The 25,337-nt window shown below is 42.9% G+C and overlaps 1 protein-coding gene across 11 annotated transcripts in view; it reads right to left on the reverse strand.

Annotated features, from left to right (window-relative positions):
• Positions 1-25,337, reverse strand: part of TSNARE1 (t-SNARE domain containing 1) — a 451,136-nt gene that overhangs the window by 348,780 nt on the left and 77,019 nt on the right. For all 11 annotated transcript variants that reach the window (XM_072925076.1, XM_072925080.1, XM_072925081.1 and 8 more), the window contains one exon: positions 1,991-2,113. In XM_072925076.1, coding sequence (XP_072781177.1) covers positions 1,991-2,075 — 85 coding nt within the window. In that variant the 5' untranslated portion in view covers positions 2,076-2,113. The remainder of the gene's footprint in view (positions 1-1,990; positions 2,114-25,337) is intronic.

The following is a 25,337-nucleotide window of genomic DNA, read 5'->3' on the forward strand; positions in this document are numbered from 1 at the left end:
GCCTGGACAAGGTGTCCCAGCACTCCATCCAGACGAACTTTAAAATGGTCCAACATTCAGGAATCCACCACTTCTTTGGGGAGATTATTCTAGACACTGACTGTTCTCATTGCAAAACATTTTCCTCTTCTCTGAGTCTCTGATGATCTCCCCAGGAGTAACTTGCACCCAATACCCCACATCTTTGCCAGGTGAAAAGAGAGTCTTCATCTCATTTGTAGCCACCCTTTAAATGCTGGAACATGATGAAAAGGTCTCCCCTAAACCCTCTTTTCTCAAGGTTGAATGAACCCACCTCTGACTGAGACACACAGAAAGGAAACTTCTCCAAGGTGCCCTGGCCAGTGCAATCCCCTTGCAATCTTTTCCACAGGGATGCTTAGCTAAGGGACCAACCAGTTTTGGCTGTCTGGAAAAATCCACGTTGGAGGACCCTGGAGATGTATCCATGGCAATGCCACCAGACAGGATGTATGCAAGCCTGGAGGTGAAACAAACCAGCACTCAAGTCTAAACCATAACCAGAGCATCAACAGGCTCTGCTGGGCAGCCAACACACCATGGCAGCTTCAAAATAACTGAGTTTTCCACACCAGCTCGTCTTTGCCATTCACTGAGGGTGGCTTCAGCATCACAGCTCCAGCTGCCCAGCTGTGGGACAGCTGGCCACAATAAGGGATCTCTTCAAATATTTAGAGATTTCAAGTGTCTTGAGTTACTCTCTGAATTTGCATTAAAAACAGAGGTCCTTTCATACAGCACAATAAATATTCTTTTTTTTTTTTTTTTAATCTAAGCTACAATGCATTGAGATTCATTGTTTGTCTAATCCACATTTCAATTCTCTTTTCTTACGGTTCTTTGATTGTGCCCAAGTATCCCATTCTTCCTTGCTTTTATGCCTTTAATTTTGCCTTGCAGAATAGCTTAAAAATCACTATTTACAACTGAACAGACAACTTCAATACCTTCTTCCTGTTCAATCTAAAAAAAAATCATAATTAAACCCAAATTTGTAAGAAGAGAGAAACCCAAGAGAAACCTCTATTTATATATATATATATATATATATATATATATATATATATATATATATATATATATATATATACATATTCATATATATATATATAAAAATTTCCATCCAGGGAGAACTGCTATTTGCAAAACAAAAAAAATGCTTCCCAAAGAACCACCCTCAAATCATGAGCACCAAATCAGGCTGTGTTAGTGAATGTTGAAATCAAAGGCGAGTGCAGAGAGTGGTGACATTCTTCCCTGATGAAAAAGGAAAAGAAAGCCCTTTGCCATGTCACAAGAGCAAGCCAGATCCAGGAACAAAATGAAGGATATGTTCCAGATCAAAAGACTAGCTCAAAGCCAGACTAGATAAGCCCAGATCAGCCCTAGAGCTGGTCTGGCCTCTGCTTAAAAAAACAACACAAAGAGAGTATCCACAGCTATTTGCAAGCTACTGTTTAAGGTTTCAGCATTTCCTGAGTGAGTTTTTGGTCCTGTTTGCCACATCCAAGCATGTTTCCCAGATTCAAGCAGCTTCCACAGTAAAGTTATCCTCTGGGAAAGCACAGCCCACTGCATTTTGTACATCCTCTCATCTCCTCCCTCCATCTGCCAGCCTTAGAACAACCACTGAGACAAACTTCTTGTAAAGGAGACGGGGAGATGAGAAAAGACAGAAGCCACTTCAGAGAATATTCTGCACTTCTCCTTCTGGTTCCCCAAAATTCCTCCAAAACCCTCATTAGTGCTGCTCTCCCATGTCGTACACTCAAATTCTGAGCATGGTAAGATGTCAGGCCCCAGTCACAGAGATCAAACTGAAAAAAGTTTGGGTTTCACCTTTGAAAATCAGTGTCAGGAATGAACCCTGCTGAAGGTGTGATATTTACACAGCAGCCACAGTGAACCTGAGCAAGTCAAACTTCGGTCCCCACATGGAATAAATTACAGCAAGGGATCAATACTTCACCGAGAGGTTGATAGCCTTGTCTCGAAGGGCCTCCAAATGGGTTCCTGCTCCCAAATCCACTCCCATCAATGGATCCATAAGACATTTTCTGGATGGTGATGGATGCTGGAGTACACTTCAAACCTAAAAACAAAAGAAAAAAAGACATACACAGCCCTGTTAAAAGTCAGTAAACCCCAGCAACCTAAGCAAAAAAGAGTACTGAGAAGGAAAATAAAGACACAGGGCAATCTCCAAACTTCAGGATGCCCACCTGCAAAAAAACCTAAAAGCATTAAAATCCAGGTGTTCTGGACTATAAATTATTTTGAGGGCAAGCAAGTCATTTGACCTCCCTGTGTCTCATTTTCTCCACTGATAAAGGGCAACTTTTAATTCCTCACTGTTCACAAAGTGCTTTGAGATCCTGAGCTGGAAGGTAAAGACTTAAGCACTCGATCAAAAAAAGGTGATGCTGTCTTCTGGAACATTACCAGTACACAGCTGGCTGGAGTATATCCATCACATTGCAGCCCTGATCAGCTTTCAAAAGAGACAGTTTGTTGCTATAAGCTGCTGGGCCTCCAGCAAAAATATTTGAGCCAGATTTATTTTGCCTTGCTGCTTAAAAAAAAAAAAAAAAAAAAATTAAAAATCTGCAAGGCCTGAGGTAGTAGCTGCAGAATAAAATAAATGCAGCAGTCAGAGGAAGACACCTTCTTCCTCCTTATCCACAGAAATGCCTCACCCAGACCTCCTCCAGCATTTCAACAGTATCCAGGGCTTTGGTATCAACATAGTTCAGCTCAAAGGCATGGAGATGATGGCAGCAAAGGAAGAGAAGAGATAAAGGTGCTGCATGAGCTGGGAGATTATACAGGACCAAACCCAGCTGTTGCTTTCTTACACCAAGGCTATGAAAAAAATGACCCCAGACTGGTGTATCTACTACAAAAAAAAAAGTTCCAATCCTGCAAGAATAGCAACACTTTTGGTGTGATGGCAGAATCAGAATGGTTTGGGTCAACAGGGACCCTTAAAGGTCATCTAGCCCATCCTCCTTGGCCTGAAATGTTTCTAGTGATGGGGCATCCTGGCCCAGTGTTTTACTCACCATAAACCAAAATTCTTCATTATAATTACTCAATATCTACTATTCTACTATTTTTTTTTTTTTGAGTTTAAAACCATTGTCCTATCACTACAGGTGCTGCTAAGAAGTCTGTCCTTATCTTTCTTATGCTAAGTATTGAAAGGCCATTAAGGAATTCAGGAATTCTTTAATTAAGGAATTTAGGAATCTCCAGAGGCTTCTCCTGTCCAGGCTGAACAGCCCCAACTATACAGTCTTTCTTCACAGCAGAGCTGGTTCATCTCTCTGATCATTTTTGCGGCCTCCTCTGGTTCTGCTCCATATCCTTCTTGTACTGAGAAAGATGTTGGTGTGTTAGGCTGGATGACATGAGCTGTGATGCTTCACTCTGGGCTTGGATATTCAAATTTCTCATGTGCTGGACCAGCCATCTTCCCTCTGACAGGCAAACAGTTGGCAATGGCCTCCACTTTCTGAGGCACATGGCCAAGTGCCACATGATGTCCTAATTGATAGATATCTCAGGAATGGGCTAAAGTCTCTTTTGGGATGCACTGATACTGACACACTCCCTTGGTTTGTCCTCCATGGGAGGCAAAGCACCAGAAAATCCCAGTTCTGCACTGTACTGGGAACAGCCTGATGGCCTCAGGTACCTGTTGTACTTCATTCTCCTTTTTTTCTTTCAGAGTTTCAAAACCAAGGGAAAAAAAAAAAAAAAAATCAGTGCTGAGATTCACCAGACAGCAGAACTCCAGGACCAAAAGAAATCACTCACCATCCTCCCTTAATTGGGCCAGACACATGAAAGAGGATGAAAGTGCAATTGCCTTGAAAGAGCAATGGTTGGGAGCTAAATCCATTAAAAGTGGAGAAAATCCAGAGTGCAGCTTCCCCAGCCAGCCTCAGGCCAGAAATTCTTCATTTTAGGGAAACAGCCTTCAGCCCAAACTTATGGAGGCCAAGCTGTGAGAGCCTGAGCAGCCAGAGAGAGGGTGAGGGTTGGAGTGTGCTTCAAGGAGACAGAAAATGGAGCAAACAAGAGGAACCAAGGAGCAAACTTGTAAACCAAGACACTCAACAGCAAAACAATCCATCGTGTCAGCTGTGCAAAACTGCAAAACCATGAGCTCCATGGAAACACACCCTACAATTGTGCTTTCTCCCAGGAAATCTTAGAGCAACTTCCAGTAGCTCAAGATGGTCTGCAAGAGATGTGGAGAGGGACTTTTTAGTAGGGCATGGAGTGATAGGACAAAGAGTAATGGCTTTGAGCTGAGAGTAGTTTTAGATTGGGTATTTGGAAGAAATTCTATATTCAGAGGGTGGTAAAGCCCTGGAACAAGTTTTCCAGAGAAATTGTGGCTCTCCCATCTCTGGAAGTGTCCAAAGCAAAGTTGGACAGGAGTACCCTGGGATAGTGGAAGGTGTCCCTGCCCATGGCAGGGGGCTGGAACAGGAGGATCTTTAATGTCCCTTCACACCCAAACCATTCTGTGATTCTGTGGTGTCTTGGTGGAAATTCTTGATCACAACCACTAAAGCCTACAAGATTCAGCTGAAGATTCAGCTGGGAAGTCTGTGATGAACTTGGGAACAAACCTCAGCACTCCCAAGTCTCAGGTGAGCTCAGAATTACCAACACAACCTTCACCACAAAATGCAACCCAATATCCAGCAAAACTTACCTGGGAAAATATGGGCACATGGAAGACCGTTATGAGAAAGTCTTTGGGCAGAGATAAGGAATTATTTTCTTTATCTCCCACAGTTTAAGACCACTGCAGGGATTTGGGACAACCAAACAGCTTGAAAACAGCCTCTGCACAGAGATTTTTCCTGACCCACCCTCTCTTTTTAGAGATAAGCAAGTGGAAACATTTCTTGCCATGACTTTCCCAAGGCCACAGACAACAAACATGGAGTGAAAGTCTACACCCCGTTGTAAAATGCCTTGATTACAACTGGGCAAGTGTTGTTTTGGCAAACAGTGAATGCTTCTATTTTTTCTCCAACAGAGTAGTGTGAAAGGGGGAGAGAAGGGGGGCTTTTAGAACGCTCCAAGTGATTGATGTTGATTTATCATTTTCAGGACATGTTTCCATTTTAAAGCTTTTTCTCCTTGTAAGGGAGGAAAAATAGAAAGAATTGAAAATGAAATATTTTGTTGTAGCTTAACCAACCTTTTGAGCAGCAGCCACCTCCCACCCCATTCTACGAAGCTATTGAAATATCCTTTATTCACACAGCTCTGGAGCCAAATTCTTACCCCACAGTAATATATTTACAGGAAAATTTAAGAGCAGATCTAAATGCCTTTAATTTGATTGGCAATAAAAGCATTTCCCTCCCCATCCCCATGGCACTTCCCAAGTCTTTTGTCTACTGCTCCTCAGGGAAACTTGTCCAATTTACTGTGAAGGCAGTTCGTACAAATTGGAACAAGCATTTCCTAACATACTAGACACAGAAAAAAAAAAAAAAAAGACTAAGAAGGAAAAAACATTTTATCACAGCTTTATCCTCATCACCTGAAATACAAATAAAAGAATAACCACATCCAAGCCAGACTAAAAGAGAAATTAATTTGTATTTTAATGAAATCAAGTACTTCATGCTTTGTATATGCTGTACAAGCAAATCATGCCATGACCAGAGTAACAGGATGTAGAATCTCAAAGAAAGAGTTGGTCCATATTTTTTGGACTGTGTAGTTTGGACTTGGTAAGTAGAACCATGCAGACAAAATGAAATTTATGACCTCTATACCCATCAATCTCCATTTAGAGACACTTGGGTGGGCAGCATTAGTGGTGGGAATGAAAGGTGAGATTTCAGTATGGAAGAAATAGGTTGTTGTTTATTTATTTATTTATTTATTATTAATTAATATTATTATTATTTCTAATATTATTATACTATTACATCTCAATCATTAAACTTATTTCTTATGTCAACCTATGCGTTTTCTCACTTTTACTCATCCCCTTCATTTCCACCAGCCTGCTGGGGATGGTGAGGGAGTGGCTGTGTGGCACTTATTTGCCAGCTGGAATTCAACCACAACAGCACTTTAGACAATTTATTTATATTTAAAGTTGAGATTGGCTGAGAAAGACGTGAGCTGGAACATTTCTTTCCAGACAATACTGGAAAAAAGTAGAAAGGAGGAGAGACATGGATATATTGGAGTGAATCCACTGAGGGACCATAAAGATGTTCAAGGGATGGGAGCACCCCCTGGATGAGAAGAGGCTGAGGGAGCTGGGGCTCTTCACCCTGGAAAAGAGAAGGGTGTGGTGATATTAAGGTGTCTCAATATCTGATGGAAAAAGTAAACATGATGGAGCCAGACTCTTCCTGGTGGTGTTCAGTGACTGGACAAGAGGCAAGAGGGATTGAAATACAGGACATTCCACTTCAAAAAAGAAAAAAAAAAAAACTGCTTGTTTTGGGGCTGGAGTGGCTTTTTGGCTTATTTTGTGTTTTTTTTTATGGTGAGAGTCATCAAACATCAGCACAGGCTGCACAAAGAAGCTGTGGGGTCCCATTCTTGGGGATATTCAAGCCCTGAGTGATCATGTGCCGGAGAAATCTGCTCCAGGTGACCCTGCTTTCAGGAGGGAGATGGACAAGAAGACCTTCAGATGTCCTTACCTACCTCTGGGATTCTGCTATTTTCCTCCTGTGATGCCTGAAACAGCATCAGAGCCACTCATGGCCCTCCGGACAGACTGGAGGACCCTTACTGTGCCTATTTACTAAACAGGTGGAGAAAAGAGTGAGAAAATGGCAAACGTGCCAGTGTTTTTCCCATTTGCTGTAAAGACAGTGTAATAAAACCACTGAAAGTATGTGATGGTGAAAACCAGAATGACAGACACTATGCAGCTGGCAAGAAGTCACATCAAACCAAGCTTCAACTCTTTATACAAGTTAGCAGGCAGTGGGTGCCTGTTATAGTCTCATGTTTGCATGGCCAAAGAAATTGATATGAAGTGCAGCCAATTTTTTTTTTTTTAATTAGAAAAATCATAGAATCACAGAAATTTTTGAAGGACCCTAAAAATCTTCTAGTTCTAACCCCTTGCCATGGGCAGGGACACATTCCACTGGACCAGGTTGCTCAAACTGGACACCTTCCACTGCACCAGGCCTTGAACAATACCAGGGATGGGGCAGCCACAGTTTCTCTGGGCAACCTGTGCCAGGGCCTCAGCTCCTTCACTGTAAAGAATCTCTTTCTAATACCTAATCTAAACCTATTCTCTTTCACCATTAAACACTCCCAGTGGACGTTGCCATAATCAAAGAAAAATCTGTGTGGGGTCCACCAAGTTCTGCTCTCCCCATGCATATTTTGAGCAGTCAGCTGGGTGATGGAACAGGAATTATCCTCATCCAACACACACACAACACCCAACAGGGGAGTTAGATGACAGCTCCAGCCTCCAGAACAATCTTAACAAACCACATGTTCAACAAAGAAAATAAGGCTCTGCATAATCCAGGTCAACTGCAGGGGCCTGAATTTAGAAAGAGCAAACAAGAGCACCAACAGAGGGTGGGGAGCTGCTGGCCAGTGCTGCAGAGAGGGATGGATGGATGCCACAGACTTCCAGCTGAACAGGGATCTGCAGTGACATTTCCTGTAACAGTGGCAGGCATCATCACGGGCTGTGTAAATAGGATTACAATCTTCTCAACAAGGCAAGCAAACCTTCTGCTTGACCCCACACTGTGGATCCTCAGCTGCAAGCAACCAGCTCCAGCAAAGATTTCTGTCAGTGACTGAAGAGAGTCTGGAGGGAACTTGGAGAATGACAACAGGTCAAGAAAACATAGCCTGATATGAAAGATTGAGTAAATGGGGTAGCTTTTCCTACAGAAGTGAAGATTGATGGGAAGACTTAATCCTTCAATTCTGCAAGGCTGTTGCAAAGAGACAGGGAGGAAAACATTTATTTTCATTCCTTTCGGACAAGACAAGGGAGCAGATCTAAACCAAAGATGGGAAGATGAACTGAGACATTGGGAGAGCCTATGAGGAAGGATAGAGCACCTCTGGGAACAGGCACCATGGAGAAAGGTCTTCTTGCACCTGGAGGTGGTAAAACCACTCAATACTGGGTCCAGTCCTATTTAACATCTTCACTGATGACCTGAATGATGGGGCAGTATATCCTCAGCAAGTCTGCCTTCCCACCAAACTTAGAGGAGTGGCTCCAAGGCAAATCTAGCCTGGCTGTGGACACTTCCAGGGATAGGGCAGCCACAGAGTCTCTGCAAAACCACCCTCTGAATATAGAATTTCCTCCTAATATTAAATCTAAGCCAGCTCTCTTTCAGTGTGAAGCCATTACTCCTTATCCTGTCAACTCAGCCCTTGTCCCAAGTCCCTCTCCAGTTCTCTTGGAGCCCATTTAGGCTCTGGAAGGGGCTCTAAGGTCTGCCTGGAGCCTTCTCTTCTCCAGGCTGAACAACCCCAGCTCTCTCAGCCTGTTCCCAGAGCTTCTCCAGCTCTCTGATCCTCTTTGTGGCCTCCTCTGGACTCACTCAGGCAGCTCCACATCCTCCTTATGTTGAGGGCCCTGGAGCTGCAGGTGGGTTCTCACCAAAGCAGACCAGAGGGGCAGAATCCCCTTGTTCACCTGCTGCCCACCCTGCTTTCGATGCAGCCCAGGACAGGTTTGGCTTTCTGGGCTGCCAGAGCACCACTGCTGGGTCACATGGAGCTTCTCATCCACCAACAGCCCCAAGTCCTTCTCCTCAGGGCTGCTCTTAATCCATTCTCTGTCCTGCCTGTGTTTGTGCTTGGGATCATCCTGACCCAGGTGCAGGAACTCGCACTTGGCCTTGTTGACCTTCACTGGGTTCACACAGCTCCACCTCTCTGTCCTGTCCAGGTGCTCCATTCCCAGCTCTAACACCACATTGCTGATGGAGAAGTGCCTTCACTGGGGACTTCAGAACTCATTCATGATGACACCACTTCTGGATGACCCACCTGAGACATATTTTTCTGAGATTTTTCAACCAGATAAAATCCTTTGACCAAGCGGCCTGACCTTCATAAAGAGCTTGCAGATAATTTCACATAAATCATCTTTACAGATCAACCCCTACAGCCTCTGGGCAGCCCAGGTCACTCTTTCCATAAGTCTCTCTGAGGCTCCAGTTAATGAAGGACCATCCCCAGCTTTCCTAACTCCATTAGGAAAGCTGTGTCTTCTCAGCTCTTGAACTTTGCTGTTTGATCTCTCTTTTGCCTTTTAACCTCCCCTCAGATGAACTAAGCCGATTGACCTCCTTTCATTTCTCACTGGGAGATTTGTTTACACAGGACCCACGAGGAAGAATACTCAGCATTACCTTGCTTTCCACACAGCTGCCTCCACTTCCCTGCCTGTAAAACTGACAGACAGATGCAGAGCTCTCCTGTTGGTAGAGTACCAGGGGCTCACAGAATAATTTGAGCTGGAAGAGACCTTTTAAGGGTCTAGAACAACCCCCCTGCAATGAGCAGGGACACCTTCAGGCAGGAAAAAACTTGGTTAATATGAAAGTTTTTAAAAGTCATGAGATCAAAGGGCATATTTGCAAAGTCTTCTGCTTAGGGTTGACTCTGTCACTTGTGTCAGAGATGTGCTGCTTTTCAGCTTTTTTCCTTAGGATTCTTCTCAATTATTAAAACCAGAATTCAACAAACCTGGAATTTACCTGGGAAAATGTCTCTTTCTTCTTTCTCCTAGAGCCTGAACTTATGAACAAACTCTGCTGTTGAATCACCTTGTTTTGTTTTGTTGGGTTTGTACTCAATGGTTTTAGCTTCGAGTTGGTGTCATTGCACAAATCCCTGAGTGCCTCATGACACAACTGTCAGAGGTCAATCAGAGTAGCTGAAGGGGATGACTTTCTTCTTTCTCACCCTGGGCCTTTGAGGTAATTTATTCCTTCTGGATCTTCTGTGTAGTTTGTAATATTAGTGTCATGTCCCTGTGTGGCTTTGGGCAGGCAAGAAGAGGAGAACAGCGCTCAGGAGCTGCAGAAATGCCTGGCAGGAGGGTGGTCGGGAGCAATGCCCAGCCTGCAGCAGGGCTGGGAGTGCAGCAGTACAGATATTTCCTCACACTTTGCTTCCCGACTGAATTCTAAAGCTGATGGAAGGTCCTTGGAGAATGAAGTCATCTCTGTCCCCACAGCCTGAGGACCTCACCGTCTAGCCTAGGTTGACAAGACACAAAATACGACAACAAAAAACAACAACAAAACCCCCAGGGCATCATATCCATAATCTAGTACAAATTAAACAGACTTCCAGAAGCTTCTAGAGACATTTCTGTGGTACTTGACTGGTGTGACATCACTGATGACTGACTCAATCCCTTGAACTGTGCTCTTGTCTCCCCTCCTCCACTGAAGTGCACGACAGAGCAAAGCGAACGCCCACGGCCCAGAGGCATCGTGGAGTAGATGCACAGTAAAACCAGCAGAAATTATCTCAGAAATGAGCTGTTCCTGCTCTTCTCGAGATTTGCTCAGAAAGAACGACCAAAATTCTCTTTTTGTGTTCTTCCTCGTCTAAGTCCATATTTGAGGAAAGCAGCCAATGGATTTGATTTCTCTTCCCTGCTGCCACTGTAGATGTCTCCAGGAGCAGAGCATTTTGTCCCAGGAACAGATAGGATCAGGACAGGCTGCGAAGTCAGAGACAGCGAGATAAGACATCCATGACATTTTATGGAGATATACATCGAGCCACAAGCAGAGACAGCTGGTTCACTGTGCCTCTAATTGTGATGACACCAAGAGCTCTGGCTGTCCTCAGCACATCTGATTGCAGCCTTTGCTCCATCTCATTTGTCACCCAGCTCAGCAACACCATGCAAAGCCAACAGGAACAGTTCCTGTCTAAGCCCTTCCTTCATCATTCAGCCACCCCCAAGATTTACAGCTATAGGAGCTCCCATCAGGTAGAACAGACCCTTTCCTGTCCATCAAAAGGCACCTCCATCCCCACCAAGCTCTGGATGCCTTCACCCAGGACCTCCTGATGATGTCAGAGGGCTTCAGATCTGATGGACTGACAGGAAACATAAAGCAGAAGGAAACCAAAAGTAACAGAGGTTGGAAGGGATGGATGCAAGTTCTCTGCACACATTTCACGTTGCACCAATATCTGCACATCAGACACGAAGAACAGAGGCAAGGAAAGCAATCTGGAAGCTTGCTTGAAGTTCTCCTTTCATGTCAGTCCCAGCTGCCACTTCAATAAACAGAATCTCCTTCCACATCTACCTGTCCTCACGTCTTCTCACAAAAGAACAGAAGACAGGCTTCAAATCCTGCTATGTGGCACCAGAGACAGGCTAGCCTTAGGCAAATGCCAAGAAGAAGGGCTGGAAATGTTTTGTTTACCTTGGGAATCTCAGATTCGTAGACCCTCCCACTCCTCCCCGCCTTTAAGGTATGTAAATTTCTTGAGAGCAAAACTACCTGCTAGAAAAAGTCTTCCATGGAAAGGATCACAGATGACATGGAAAGAAGGATGCCTTCCACCCTCAGAGCAGGAGGCAGCACACCCTGAGGCAGTTTGGTTCCCCAAAGCAGCAGCTGAGGGTGATGAATGACAGAGTGATGGCAAAAGGTTTGCAAGGCCAGCCCTCAGGACCCAAACACCTTTACTGCTGGAGAAGCAATCAGGCTTCCCTGATACTGAGGAATTCAGATCAAGAGAAAAGAAGCCTCCTGAGTCTTTGAGAGAGCAAAGATCTTCTGGGCACTGAGCTGTATGTAATATTTTCTGCTGTTCCAGGCCATATCATGGCAGTGCTTTCATGACTTAGTGCCAGGTCACTCTGAGCTCATTTTGATCAAGATGTGATGTCACCCTTCCTATTTTTTAAACAGACATTAATACAACAGTTAAACATTTCTTTTGGCTCCTGCAGAAGATGATCTAGACAGCTTCAAACCCTGAACTGCCCAAGTACAAATGCTCCAAAACTATGTTACTTCTACCTCAGGGGTTTTCTTTCTATTTTTTACCTGTATTGCCTTCTTCTATTTGCTGTTTTGTGCCATGCTGTCTATTTTTTGTGAACCTTGCATGTAGAACAGTCTTAATCTATCCATATGCTAGACAAACACACAAGTATTACATATTTCAGTGAACAGCAAAATTAAATTTCCAGTCAGTTCGAAATCCAGGTTTCATCCGCCTTTTCACTGGTTACAAAAGATGAATATTAATGTCTATTTGCTGTAATAAAAAACAGGGAGAAGGAACACAGGAAAGAGGGAACTGGTGTCTAGTTTGCTACTCTGACGTTAAAGTTATTAATTATAAAAGACGTACACGCACGAATGGACAGAGACCAACTGCACCACACTAGGTCAGCTTAACAAAATTAGAAATGGCATTTATAAATTTATATTGGATTTCAACAGAATAATGAAAAATGCATCTGAGGATGGCAACAGATTCTGAGTCCCCGGGAACATCTTGATAGACAGAGATGCAATTGCTTAGGGAAGGAAGATGCAGGGCAAAATGGGTGAATTGATAAACTAATAGATTCCTAAATCCCAGGATCCTGCTCCTCCATCAACAAACATAACTCGTTTCCACTTCCCAAAGAAGAAATATTGTTATTCAACACACACAATCAGAACATGCTCTCACCTCCACCGGTGTTTACTACCAGTCACATTATAAATAAACCTTGCAGAAGGGTAAATGAGAAGCAGCATGGTCTGGTGAGGACACAGTGCCTAGTGGGAAATAAAGAATCTACTTCTACCTTTGTCTGTGATTCATAAAGAGACAGAAAACAACTTGGTATCTTCATTTCAGGTTTCCCATCAAGACCATGGGAGAAGATCCAAGTCAGTTATGTCCAGTGTAAATCTAATCAACAGATCACAGAATAATGATGGAAAAGACTTCTAAGATCATTGAATCCAACCATTAACCCAACACCACCATGTTCACAGCTACCAAACCCCCAAGGGCTCCTTCCACAAGCCTTTTGAACATTTCCCTGGTTGGTGATTACAACACCTCTCTGAGAACCTTTTCCAGTGCCTGACTACTCTACTGGTGAAGAAATTTTCATGAATCATAGCCCAGAGTCAGCAGTGGCTGTGAGCCAATTTTCCAACCAGACTAAAGTGAATTTGCTAAAAAACTTAGTGAACCTGTCATTGCACATATTTGAGGAAACACAACCATGGCAAATTTTCCAACTCATTCAGTTTTGCCACAGTTTTGCCTCTCACTGTCAGAGAACATGGTTGATCCCTTAATTATTTCAAGTCCTTCTTAATATTCCACCAATCTGATGTTCACAGAAGGACTTTCTGCCTGTGTTTTTAAACTACAACACAATCTCCCTAAGCCAGAAGGGAAGGTGAGCACTGTCATTATCTTTATTTCAACTTTCCCTCTTCTCAAACAAAAAACATTTAAAATAAAATGTTTGAAAAGTAAAGGAATGTTCCATGGCAGAAGCAAAGTCACAGGGAGGCAAGGAATTTCTGGAGTTGCTTGCAGCAAGGCAACAGGATGAATATTAACATGGACTGAGGAGGAAGGAGAAGTAGAGATGTTTTTCACCATAGATATTCACCAGAGGGACAAAGCAGAAAAATACAGCAACAAATCCTTGAAAAACACACGAACAACCAACCCTCATTAGCTGGGGATGTTCCACGATGGAGCTGAGCCTCCTGACACATCTCCTGCTTTCAGCAGAGCATGGTAGGAGAGCACAGGATTAGTACAGCAAGAGAAAAGAGATTTCACCTCATTTGAAGGCTTTACAGGCCAGGACAACAAGACAGCGAACACAGAACATCTGGACATGTAAATATGTGCTGTCAAAGGAGCTTGTCTTCTCCAGAGCAGCTGCACTCACAAAGCATTTGTGATACAGCAGAGACAGCTACCAGCCTGAGGCAGCCTGTGGAGAGCCAAATTAATCCCCTTCCCATCATTCTTTCACCCTAATGACAGTCTTAGGTTGAAAGATGTGGCTGGGGTTGTGTATTCTATTTGCCATGTGCTAGAAGTGGGGCAGTTATCTTCTGTTCATTAGGCAGTTTTCTTTATCTATTCCACAACCAATCCTCCCTCCGGGAGATCTCTTCTGTTCATGGGCCAGTGAGTGTCCCTGTATGGCTGATAAAATTCCATCATCCCCTGGGGGAATGCTCCACCCAGGGGGAGGAGCCAAGCATTCCTACCTGGATATAATCTGACATTCTGGGACACCACAGCAGCCTTTTCCCACTGCATTCCCAGAGGAGCAGCTTTCTTCTCCACTGAATTCCCAGAGGAAGACCAGGCCCATCTCCACCACCCCTGGACCTTCAGAGGAAAACTCCCCCCTTGTCCAGGATCCCTGCTCCCACAGAAGCACAGCTGGCACTGCAGGAGGGCTGCAGCCACCATGGAATGGTACCACTGCCACCACCCTGACCTCTGGGTATCAGGGCATGTTCTGACTTTGTAAACTTTTTTTTTTTGTTTGTACTATTGCATTTATATTTTGAATTTTCCTAATAAAGAACTGTTATTCCTATTCCCATATCTTTGCCTGAGAGAACCCTAATTTCAAAATTATAATAATATGGAGGGAAAGGGTTTACATTTTCCATTTCAAGGGAGGCTCCTGCCTTTCTTAACAGACACCTGTCTTTTCAAACTGAGACAGACAGATATTTTGGGTTATAGTCACCCTCATGTTGAGAAAAGTGCCAGTCAAGTCTGCTCTGACACAGCTTCCAATCAGTTATGAACCAGAGACCCTAAAAAGCCCCATTTCAGCCAATTTCACAGTTCACCGGGCACTGGAGGACTCTTCCTTCTGCTGAGGAGCTCTTGTAGCACATGATGGCACTAAAGGGAACCGAGAGCAAATATCAAGGAGGAAAAGCAGCTCCACTCCAGTGCGTGACTCATGCGAGAGGAACGCCAAGCCCCGAGTGAGCTGAGGCAAAACAGCTCAGTGGCAAATCCTGCACAGGGAGAAGAGTTGCCCTTAAAAATGTAGACCTCTGTTTTTTCTGTCAAGAAAGAGGGTCTATTTTTATACTGTGAACTGTGTGTAAGATCCTGGTGAAGACAGGACATGCAGTGTGGGGTGCATTTGTCAAAATGTGGGTGCCAAATACAATCTCAGTTGTCCTGTGAGAATTGGGTAGGGCTGGGACACCTGGCTGGCAGAAGAGTGGGAAACAGCTGCAAATTAAGGCATGTAAATCATGGGAGTTTTTGGGTTGGAAAAGACCTTTAAGATCATTGAGTCCAACCAGACACTGCCAAGGCTACCACTAAATCATGTCCCCAGGTGCCACATTTACATGTCTATTAAATTGCCCCAGGAATGGTGAATCCACCACTACTCTGGGAAACCTGTTTCAAGGCTTGACAAGCCTTTTGGTGAAGAAACTTTCCCTAATAGCCAATCTAAACCTCCCTTACACAATTTAAGGTTATTTCCTCTTTTCTATCATTTACTACCTGGGAGAAGAGACCGACCCTCACTTCTCAGTATGTACCCAGAGCTACTGGGAGAGACTTAAGCCAGTTTAGCCAGTGAAGAGTGGAGATCCAGTCAAAATACACAGGAGATGCCTGCTTTTCAGTAGAGAGGGAGTGGAGGAAGTTTGCAGCTCCTGGGAACCTTAACCATGTTAACAGATTTTTTAAAATCCCTGAAAATTTACCTTTAAATGTATCATTTTCACCAATCTTTTCAATTTCTTATCCAATTTTTCCACTTTCTTCCCAATACAGTAGAAGAACTAAAAATGTAATGTCTCATCAGATTGGGAAAATAATGTTGGAGTGCAGGAAATTCCCATAAAAAAACACTCCATGAATTCCTGAGTCACATGGAAAAAGCAATCCTCCCCCCCCTCTTTTTATTTTTTTTTCCCAGTGCAAAAGCTGTGGGGTAATGAAGTAAATCCAGGACAGGAATGAAAATAAGAAAGAAGATAACCCTCATGTAAAGTCTAATTTTGCAAGAACTTCATGCCACAGGCTGTTGTGCATCCTGAAACCTTATACAGGCTTAAAAATGCAACAGGGTTGTGAAAAGAAGAAAGGAAAAAGGAAGAACAAAAAGACATTGTGTGGTATTAAATGTACCACCTCTGACTGAAGAACATGGAAAACACTGGGAGAAGCCTCGACTATTAAACAAGGTTAGACCATCCCTAAGAGCTGGGTTTGAAGAAAACCGGATCTCCATTCACCCAAGAGAGGAAAGAAAGGACAAAGGAAAAAGGAAGAGCATTGACAGAGACCTGTCAAATGCCAAGGGCTCGTGGCTGAGCATCCTTCTGTGTCCAGGCAGGTCAAATCTAAATCCATCTGTGAATTCATGAAGGTAAACACATTTTGGAGACTAAAGTCAGGAATGGGCAAAAGGAACTAATTGCTGCCAAGTTCACACCTGATGAAGAGCAAAAGATGCATCTGTGTCGTGCTTCATTTTACTGCTCTGCACAGGAGCACTGCAGTTATGTCATATAATTGCATCCCTGTTAGGGATGGATGAAAATTAAGGTGGTTCTAAAGTATAAAAATATTTAGGTCCCAATAAGGTGAGGTGAGGTGAGGTGAGAGGCAGACTCTGTTCTGCTGTACCTGCTCTCAGCTGGTGACAGCAATGCCTACAGAACTTCCACCACCCAGGAATTCCAACATCATTACACAGAGATGCAATAGTAAGTAGAAATACAGACACCCATACTTGATTTTTTATATCCTCTATCCAAGCTTGTCTAATCTCAGTGGTCCCGTTATTTAATTGCTTGGTGGTGTTTTTAGTGACTTGACTCTACGTAAACAATAGGATCCACATTTGAGAATTGTTTCCTCCTGCCCTTTGTAGCTATCAGCCAGGTTTTTAACTGATAGTTTTTCGACTAAAAAACCTTTTTCAGCATGAAGAAAGCACCATTCTGAACATAAACAAAACACAAAAGGAAGGAGACCTATGTAATGGAGTTGGGACATGGGCCAAAAGAACTTTTATTTCAAATGTTCTGTTGCACCATTTACTTGTGGTACATTCAGAGCTTTGGGAAGCCATCCACCTGCACAGACACAAAATAATCCATGGAAATTACATTTGCAAGGTGCCAGTGACAGCAAAAAGTGTTTTGATGGGGAAAATGAAACTGAAGATTCAAGGATGAGGTGAAAAGCATGGAACAGCTTATGCAGGAAATGTCCAAAACATAAAGGGTGAACTGAGGAGATTTGTCACCACCAAAAACTAATGCGAAAAAGGCAATGAAAGAAGCCCTGTGCAAAAATTAATTGGACAAAAGCTGGAGGAGTTTTTGTCCTGTCCAGAGGTTTTTGCTTTTCCTCCTACATCACTGGAGGATCTAAGGGGTCTAGGAGAGATGAGGGGGGAGGATGTGGTGGCTGCTGAGTCCCTGAGCACATAAAGATCTTCTGAAGATGCACCATGGAAAGTCCAAGGACACCTCTCTGTTTCCAAAACCACTCACAAGCTCATGGCTCCTCTGCAATATTTTTACAAGGACATGTGGTGATAGGACAAAGGGGGAATGGCTTCAAACTGAAGGAGGCAAGTTTAGATTGGATATTGGGAAGGAATTCTTCCCTGTGAGGGTGGTGAGGCCCAGGCACAGGTTGCCCAGAAAAGTTGGGGATGCCCCATCCCTGGAAGTGTCCAAGGTCAGGAAGGATGGAGCTCTAAGCAACCAGGTCCAGTGGAAAATGTCCCTTTCTGTGACAAAGGAGTTGGAACTGGATGAGTTTTTAACCCAACCAAAACCATTCCATAATTTGCATTCCTCTTGGTAAATAACCTGATTAAGTGACATTTAACGTGAAAAAAAAACATAATTCTCAAAAGACACATCAGCTATGCAAAAATGCAAACTGTCTTTAAATTTAAAGAAGATTAGTAAAGCTTATCTGTTGTACCTTTTAAATCAACCACCACTTTCACTATTGAGAGGAAAAATAAAAACACTGCAATTTGAGCATAAAGGAAATAGTTTAAGGTCAAATAAAATCACAAACAATTCAGGCAATTAAGATCATGGGAACACTGGGAGGGTGCAGGGAGTTGTGTCTAATGGGTTCCACAAGAAGACCAGAAATATTTATTCAAATTGAGCAGTGGCTCCTTCTTTGTGCTGCTTTAATCCAAGGATTAAATGTTTTCCATGAAAGAGATGAGAATCTGACCCCTAATGATCACATGCCCATAAAAATCAGAACGTATTGCTGTTATTTCAAGTAGGTATCATAAACTGCATCAACTAAATTTTGCCAGGCACTGTACACATTGCAGATATTTCAGAATAAATTGTTTCACTGCAAAAACAGAGGGTGTGCAGCCCCAGCAGGGAGGGGTAGTCCCACTTTCAATTGCTCAAAGGAAACACCTGCCTCTACCATGCCATTATTTCGCAGGGAAACATTTTTAAATCCATTTTCAAACACTCAATTCAAAAATCTGAGGTAGCTGCTCTCTGCAGATAAAATTAAGACAAATTATAAGAGAATGAAATGCTAAAAAAAGAAATCTTGTCCAGATGGATTCCTGTCTGAATTCTATAAAATATTTACAGATCTTCTGTCAGCAAAACTTACGTTTCTTTTTGATGAGGTGAAAACCAAAGGCTCTCCACCTGTTTTATTTTTAGTTTTTTGTTTTAAACTATCTTAAGATATAATAAACTTATAATAAATATATATTTTAATAAACTCTCTTAAGACATAATAAAGTTATTTAAGAGGAAAAAAAAACAAAAACAGGAAATAAAACCCAAAACAAAACACAAGCAAACAAAACACCACCAAAAAACCCCAAAAAACAAGACAAATAAACCAAAATAAACCACCGAAACCCAACTGACTTTAATCAGTGCGTAATTACTGCAACTCCAATTAATCAATGTTGATTCTACAAATCCTATACAAAAGAGAGACTGTCTCTTTGTTTAATTTAGTCCAAATTTTTTTCCCTAAATTCCAGGTTCAAGGTTTTGATCATTAAAATAGGCTTGGCTCAGATAAGCACAGCCTGATACCACCATCATTCACGTAATAAATTAACAGCCTAGTCCCCTGACAGTGCTGTCTCTAGATACCAAAAGATACTTCATCATGTGTCATAAGGGTAAAATATCCACTTTTTCATTTCAAACCAGCCGAATTTTCTGCTCCTAAATCTGTACATTTCATTTTCCAACAGCCAGACTGACAGAGCTCAGCTCCCCCAGGAGGAGGGGACAGTTTAAATGTACATGACATGCTGATTGACTTTCTGTTTGCTGTGGTCCCACAGGTGATGGAGCGGAGGGAAACGGAGAAATCCTTTAAACTGACAATTATCCCATCAGTCCTGGCAGGACTTTTGGAGGATGTGACTGAACACCAGCAACTCAACCCTCTTGTTTCAGGGTGTGGATCCAGGCAAGGTTTGGTACCTCTGGATTTGATGTTAAAAATAACAGAGGGCTGAAACCAGAGGATGAAGGTCCAGGTCATGGCTCTCAGATTTCTTGCTCAAGGCTCTGCATCTTTGTTCTTCTCCCCACCTCCAGTAAGGGAGACAAAGGTTTTAAAACATTAATTTCTACCACAACAATCACAGAATCATGGAATTTTCTTAGGTTAGAAAAGTCCTCTAAGATCATCAAGTCCAACCCTTCCTCCAGCACTGCCAAGGCCACCACTAGCCCATGTCCCCAAGTGCCACATCTACACATCTTTTAAATCCCTCCGGGGATGGTGACACCACCACTGCCCTGGGCAGCCTGTTCCAATGCTTGTCAGCTCTTTCAGTGAATAAATTTTTCCTGGTGCATGTGCTAGACCAGAATTTCTGTCTTTGTTGGCTGTTCTCAGCTCAGTGCAGCACAAAGAACTGTCTCCACATATCTATTTGCAGATTAAAGGGGAAAAACAAGCAAACAAGCAAAACCCACCCCACTGTGGTCTGCTTCCAAAGCCATTTCACGTATTATGAGATATGTTAAAACGTTTTAGATGTTGGAGGTGTATCCCTTTTTTTCAATCTGACCTTGGATTCATTAATCAGTTATGCTTTTTACAAGCAGAATAAGAGACTACATAATAATTTGGTCTCCACTGGATGTTGACTTGATAAACACTACAATTAATTCAAATTACCATGCTGCCCTTCCTTTCCCTTCACACTTTCAGAAATGTCTCTCTAAACCAATCTATGATTACCAGTCATACATAAAAGCTTCAGAAAAACACTCCTCCACAAGCATATGGCAGAGCAAATTCATCCAGCATTGCAAGCTTTCCATGGCCTTTATCTTGAGAAAGGCATTACACAGAGATAGAGATGCCTCCCCATGCTGGCTTTCTTCAGAAAGGCACAGAGATATCCTTTATCCCATTTTGGAGTGCACCATGGCCTCAGGAGAGCATCCTGCTCCCAGAGATGCTTCAGGCAGTTGTGGAATGTAATCAGCTGCCCAGGATCTCAGCTGTGACATCCACTCTCAAAGTCAAGCCTGCACTTTCTAGGAGCTGTACCAGACTCCAGGCACACGCCATGGCAACCAAATTCAAGTGCACTTGTTTGAAACCATCACTTACTCAGAGAAAAAAAAACAAAACAACAGTGGTGGGGGAAGGAAAAATATAGCAGCAAGTTTAACGAAGTATTTTATGAACAACATAATTCACAGAATCACCAAATCATTTAGGTTGGAAAAGAACTCTAAGATCATCAGGTCCAATTTTTGATTGATCTCCACCTTGTCAACCAGACCAGAGCACTGAATGCCACATCCAGTTGTTTCTTGGACACTTCCAGGGATAGGGATTCCACCACTTTCCTGGGCAGCCCCTTCAAACAATTGACAGCCTTTTCCATGAAGAAATTCCTCCTGCTGTCCAACCTGAACCTGCTCTGATGCAGTTTAAGGTCATTTCCTCAAATCCTGTTCCTTGTTCATGGGAGAAGAGACCAACGCCCACCTGGATGCCCCTCCTGTCAGGGAGCTATGGAGAGCAAGAAGGTCCCCCCTGAGCCCCCTTTTCTCCAGGCTGAGCCCCCCAGTTTCCTCAGCTGTTCCTTATAGGACTTATTCTTTTGACCCTTTTCCAGCACCATTCCCTCTTCTGGACATGCTCCAGCTCCTCAATGTCTTTCTTGAAATGAGGGGTTCAGAACAGAACTCAGCACTCGATATGCTGCCTCACCAGTGGCCAGCACAGATGGGCAATCACTGCCCTAGTCCTTCTGGCCACACTATTTCATACAATCCAGGATGCCCTTGGCCTTCTTGCCCACCTGGGCACACACTGGTTCACGCCCAGAGACAACAGCCACTGTTTAAAGCACGGCAATAATCAGCACATCCCCACCACAGACCCACTGCTCCTGATATTCCCCCACACAAGGGAAGGCCAAGCACAGGGAACAGCACTTCAGCTGTCAAACATAACAGGTGTGAGTTAACCTGAACCATTACAGCCTCCCTCCTGTATCAGGACATTGTCCCAGAGCACACCGAAGCAATTCAGCCTCCCGGATTTAACAGCATGACACTGGTGCTCAGGTACAGTGAGATGGAAAAGCTCTTAAAATAACAACTTTAAACGGTGTAATTTCATTAAGGCAGGCTGACCCTTGCTGCTTCTGCTCCTGTTCCTCCCTGGTTACTCTGTGATTTAGTTCACTCCCTGGAAAAAACCTCTTTTTGCTTTCTGTCTTCCCAGTCATGTATGTATTTATAAATATAGAGGAATAAAGAGAACACAGATAAACCCTCAAGGTGTTTCTTTCCATGCTGGTCCAAGTGAAAATACAAGAACAAAATATTTTGTGTGTTACAGAAAGTGGTTTGCAAGAGTGTGCACAGCCTTCCTTCAGTGCTTATTTAATTACCAAAAACAGGTACAACAGCTAACAGTGTCTGATGAATACATAGAAGACTCTTCTAGCTCAACTGATGGTTCTGCAAGTTAAAGGCTCAAAAGACAAAATCCACAAACCCAAAAACAAACAAAGGAAAATAACCAAACAAAGCCCCAAAAGCATAGGATAGTTTGGGTTGGAAATCTAGACCTGCCCTCCCTGCCATGGGCAGGGACATCTTCCACTATCCCAGGTTGCTCCAAGCCCTGTCCAACCCGGCCTTGGACATTTCCAGGGATGAGGCAGCCACAGCTTCTCTGGGAAACCTGTGCCAGGGCCTCAGCACCCACACAGGGAAAAATTTCTTTCTAATAGCCAATCTAAATCTCCCCAACTTCAGTTTGAAGTCATTTGCCCTTGTCCTGGCCCTTGTCCCAAGTCCCTCTCCAGCTCTCCTGGAGACCCTTCAGGCCCTGGAAGGGGCTCTGAGCTCTCCCTGGAGCCTTCTCTTCTCCAGGCTGGACATTCCCAGCTCTCCCAGCCTGGCTCCAGAGCAGAGGGGCTCTAGCCCTTGGAGCATCTTCATGTTCTCCTCTGCACTCTTTCTTATGTTGGGACCTTGGACCTGGATAAATTACTCAAGGAGGTCTCACAAGGGTGAAGGAGAGAGGGAGAATCCCCCTGCCAACGAAACTAACACAGATAAATTAAACTTGAAGAACTCTCAGGACCTGGTAACTTGAGGCAGACTTTTACTTTGCAAAATCTGAACAGTCTGAAAGCTGCACTTCCTGCAAGGAGAAGACCTGATGAGTTTTCAGACATTCATTCTTTAGCTCTTCTCCAGGAGTTCTGCACACAAAAGTTTCTCAATCAGCAAAAAAACATTTCAGTTTTGCGTGTATGTCAGTCTCTGTATTTTAAACTCATGCTCCATCTGTGGAAGTGTCCAAAGGCTGGATGAGGCTTGGAGCAACCTGGTCTAGTGGAAGGTGTCCCAGTCCCCCAGGAAAGGGGGGGTTGGGATTAGATGATCTTTAAAATCCCTTCCAGCCCAAACCATTTTGTGATTCCATAAAAATTACAACATACACACTAACAGTCATTTCAATACTATATGCTAATTAGCTTTTAAAATAACTCAAAAATGAGATGTCGTTTAGAATCTCTTTAAAATACATCAATTTGTCAGGTGAGACTCAATACGTAATTCCATGCTATTTGATCCTCTCTAAAACAAGTTTGTAATTAACCAAACAGATGCAAGAATCCCAAAAAAAAGATAAGGACTGTCAACCTCAACCCAAAATCCTCTGGAGAGGGTGAACACCAATCGGTAATTTCAAGCTCTGGTCTCAAGAGAGCTTCTTCCTTTCCTGAATCTGTCAGAACTCTCGACTATCACAGTCCACCCCAGCCTCTCATCCTATTTTACCCATGGGAGAACCCAGAAGCCACATTCACCAGCCTTTGCAGAAACCTGTCAAACTTTTTACTTAATGAAGTAAAATTTAATAGCATTTGAATAATTCTTTGATGCTTTTCATGACTAAATCAACCCAGACCTTTTCAGGCAGTGAGGAAGACAGGGATGTAAACTTCATTACAGTTTAGTACAACCACCAGAAAAGGAAAGAACTTCATGAAAAGTTTTGGTTCAGTATATCAGTGCCAACCTTTCTGACAGGAATGAATTATTTCACCACCAGCTCCTCAAAGAGACTATGGCGGTCAAAATATTCAAAGTTTTTCTATTAGGGGAGCTTTGACAGCCACATAAGGATGGATACCATCAAAAAAGGTCTTCCTGCCCATAGTGGGGGTTGGATAAGATAGTCCTTAAGGCTCTTTCCAAGCCAAACCATTCAATGATTGTATGCCTGAAAACTCCCAGAGGCCTTGGCATACATGGAACATGACTTTTCCATGTTTTAACCTCTTCAAGAGTGACCAACAAAGCAAAAGAATCCAAACCCACATATGACAGCACTTCCACACCACTGACAAACACACCAAAGACCAGCACTTGCTTATGAAGTATAAAGAAAAAGGCTTTATTGAGGGATTTCAGTCTGAGTGGCATCTGCTTGTAGCATTCTGCTATCAGGGCTGAAACACCCCTGGAATTATTAAACATTACAGATGACAAGTCTCCTACCTCAGAAAGATTATTCTTCACTCCAGGGAATTTTGTGATAGACCTCTCTTGATACAGAGGAATTGATCAAAGAACTGAAAATTAGTGGCTGCTTGGGTAATCATGACTCATTCACTTAAAAAAAAACAGCAACAAAAAACCTCAAAAATTATTAAAGCAAAATTAAGTCTAGAACCTTGCTGGTTTTAAAAGGCCTGTTTTAGTAAAGTATTTAATTATAAAAATAGAAGGGTGTAAGGAGATGATAAAAACAACAACATGTAGGAATTTCAAAGGTATCCCTTCCTGGATATCCACAATTCTCAGCTAGGGAAGGTGGTAATCCTTCCTACAGAGAGTAAAGAACTATATAAAATACTCCAAAACATTATGTTTGCATATGTACTTTGGGAAAAAAAGAAAGGAAAATAAATCAACTGGAGAAAAAATCCAGAAAAATCTCCCCCATACCACCACAAAAAATTATCTTAGAAATCTACAGCCAAAAAAAACCCCAAATAGCTAAGGGAAAAAACGGTGGAGGCAAAAAATAATTTTCACAGTGGAGCTGGTACAGGACAAGAGACTGAACTCATGAACAATTCAGATAAATCAGGAATGTTTGCAAATTATTTCCACCTTTGGAAAATATTTGAAAAACATTCAAACACAAAATTTCACTAAAAGTCAGTGGAAATTAATGTCCACCCTACCGGTTGCTCAGGAAAGCCCAAAAATAGCAGCTCAGATGTGATTAAATCCAGCAAGCCTGGGTAACACAAGCACCAAACACTGTGAAAGAGCAGGGCAAGCAGCGATTTGGCTCATTAGTGCTGATTTGTGACACCATTTGGAGAGAATCAAGGGGATTCCAGAAGAAAAGCTAATGTGGAATCAAAGTAAAAGGGTAAAGCAGGCAATGCTGTGCTCATTAATGGCCTGCCAGCCCAACAACAAATCCAGGAGAAGAAGAGGAAAAAGTAAATTAAAAGAAAGACAAAAAAGAAGAAGAAACAGCTGATGTTGGACTCAATTATTAAAGAAGAATTATTTAATTTTGGGTTGCAGTGGGCAATTTAACACTTCCTTTCTTGCCAGCAAGGAAGGGACAAGTCAATGAATTGATTCTTCATCTGATGGAAACCTCAGCCATGAGAGACAGTTATTAAATATTCAAATCAGCATGGATCTATAGGAACTGTGGTTTATTGAACCTCAGGAAATGTTTTCACC

This window comes from Taeniopygia guttata, chromosome 2, assembly GCF_048771995.1.
Source record: "Taeniopygia guttata chromosome 2, bTaeGut7.mat, whole genome shotgun sequence".
Taxonomy (NCBI): Eukaryota; Metazoa; Chordata; class Aves; order Passeriformes; family Estrildidae; genus Taeniopygia; species Taeniopygia guttata.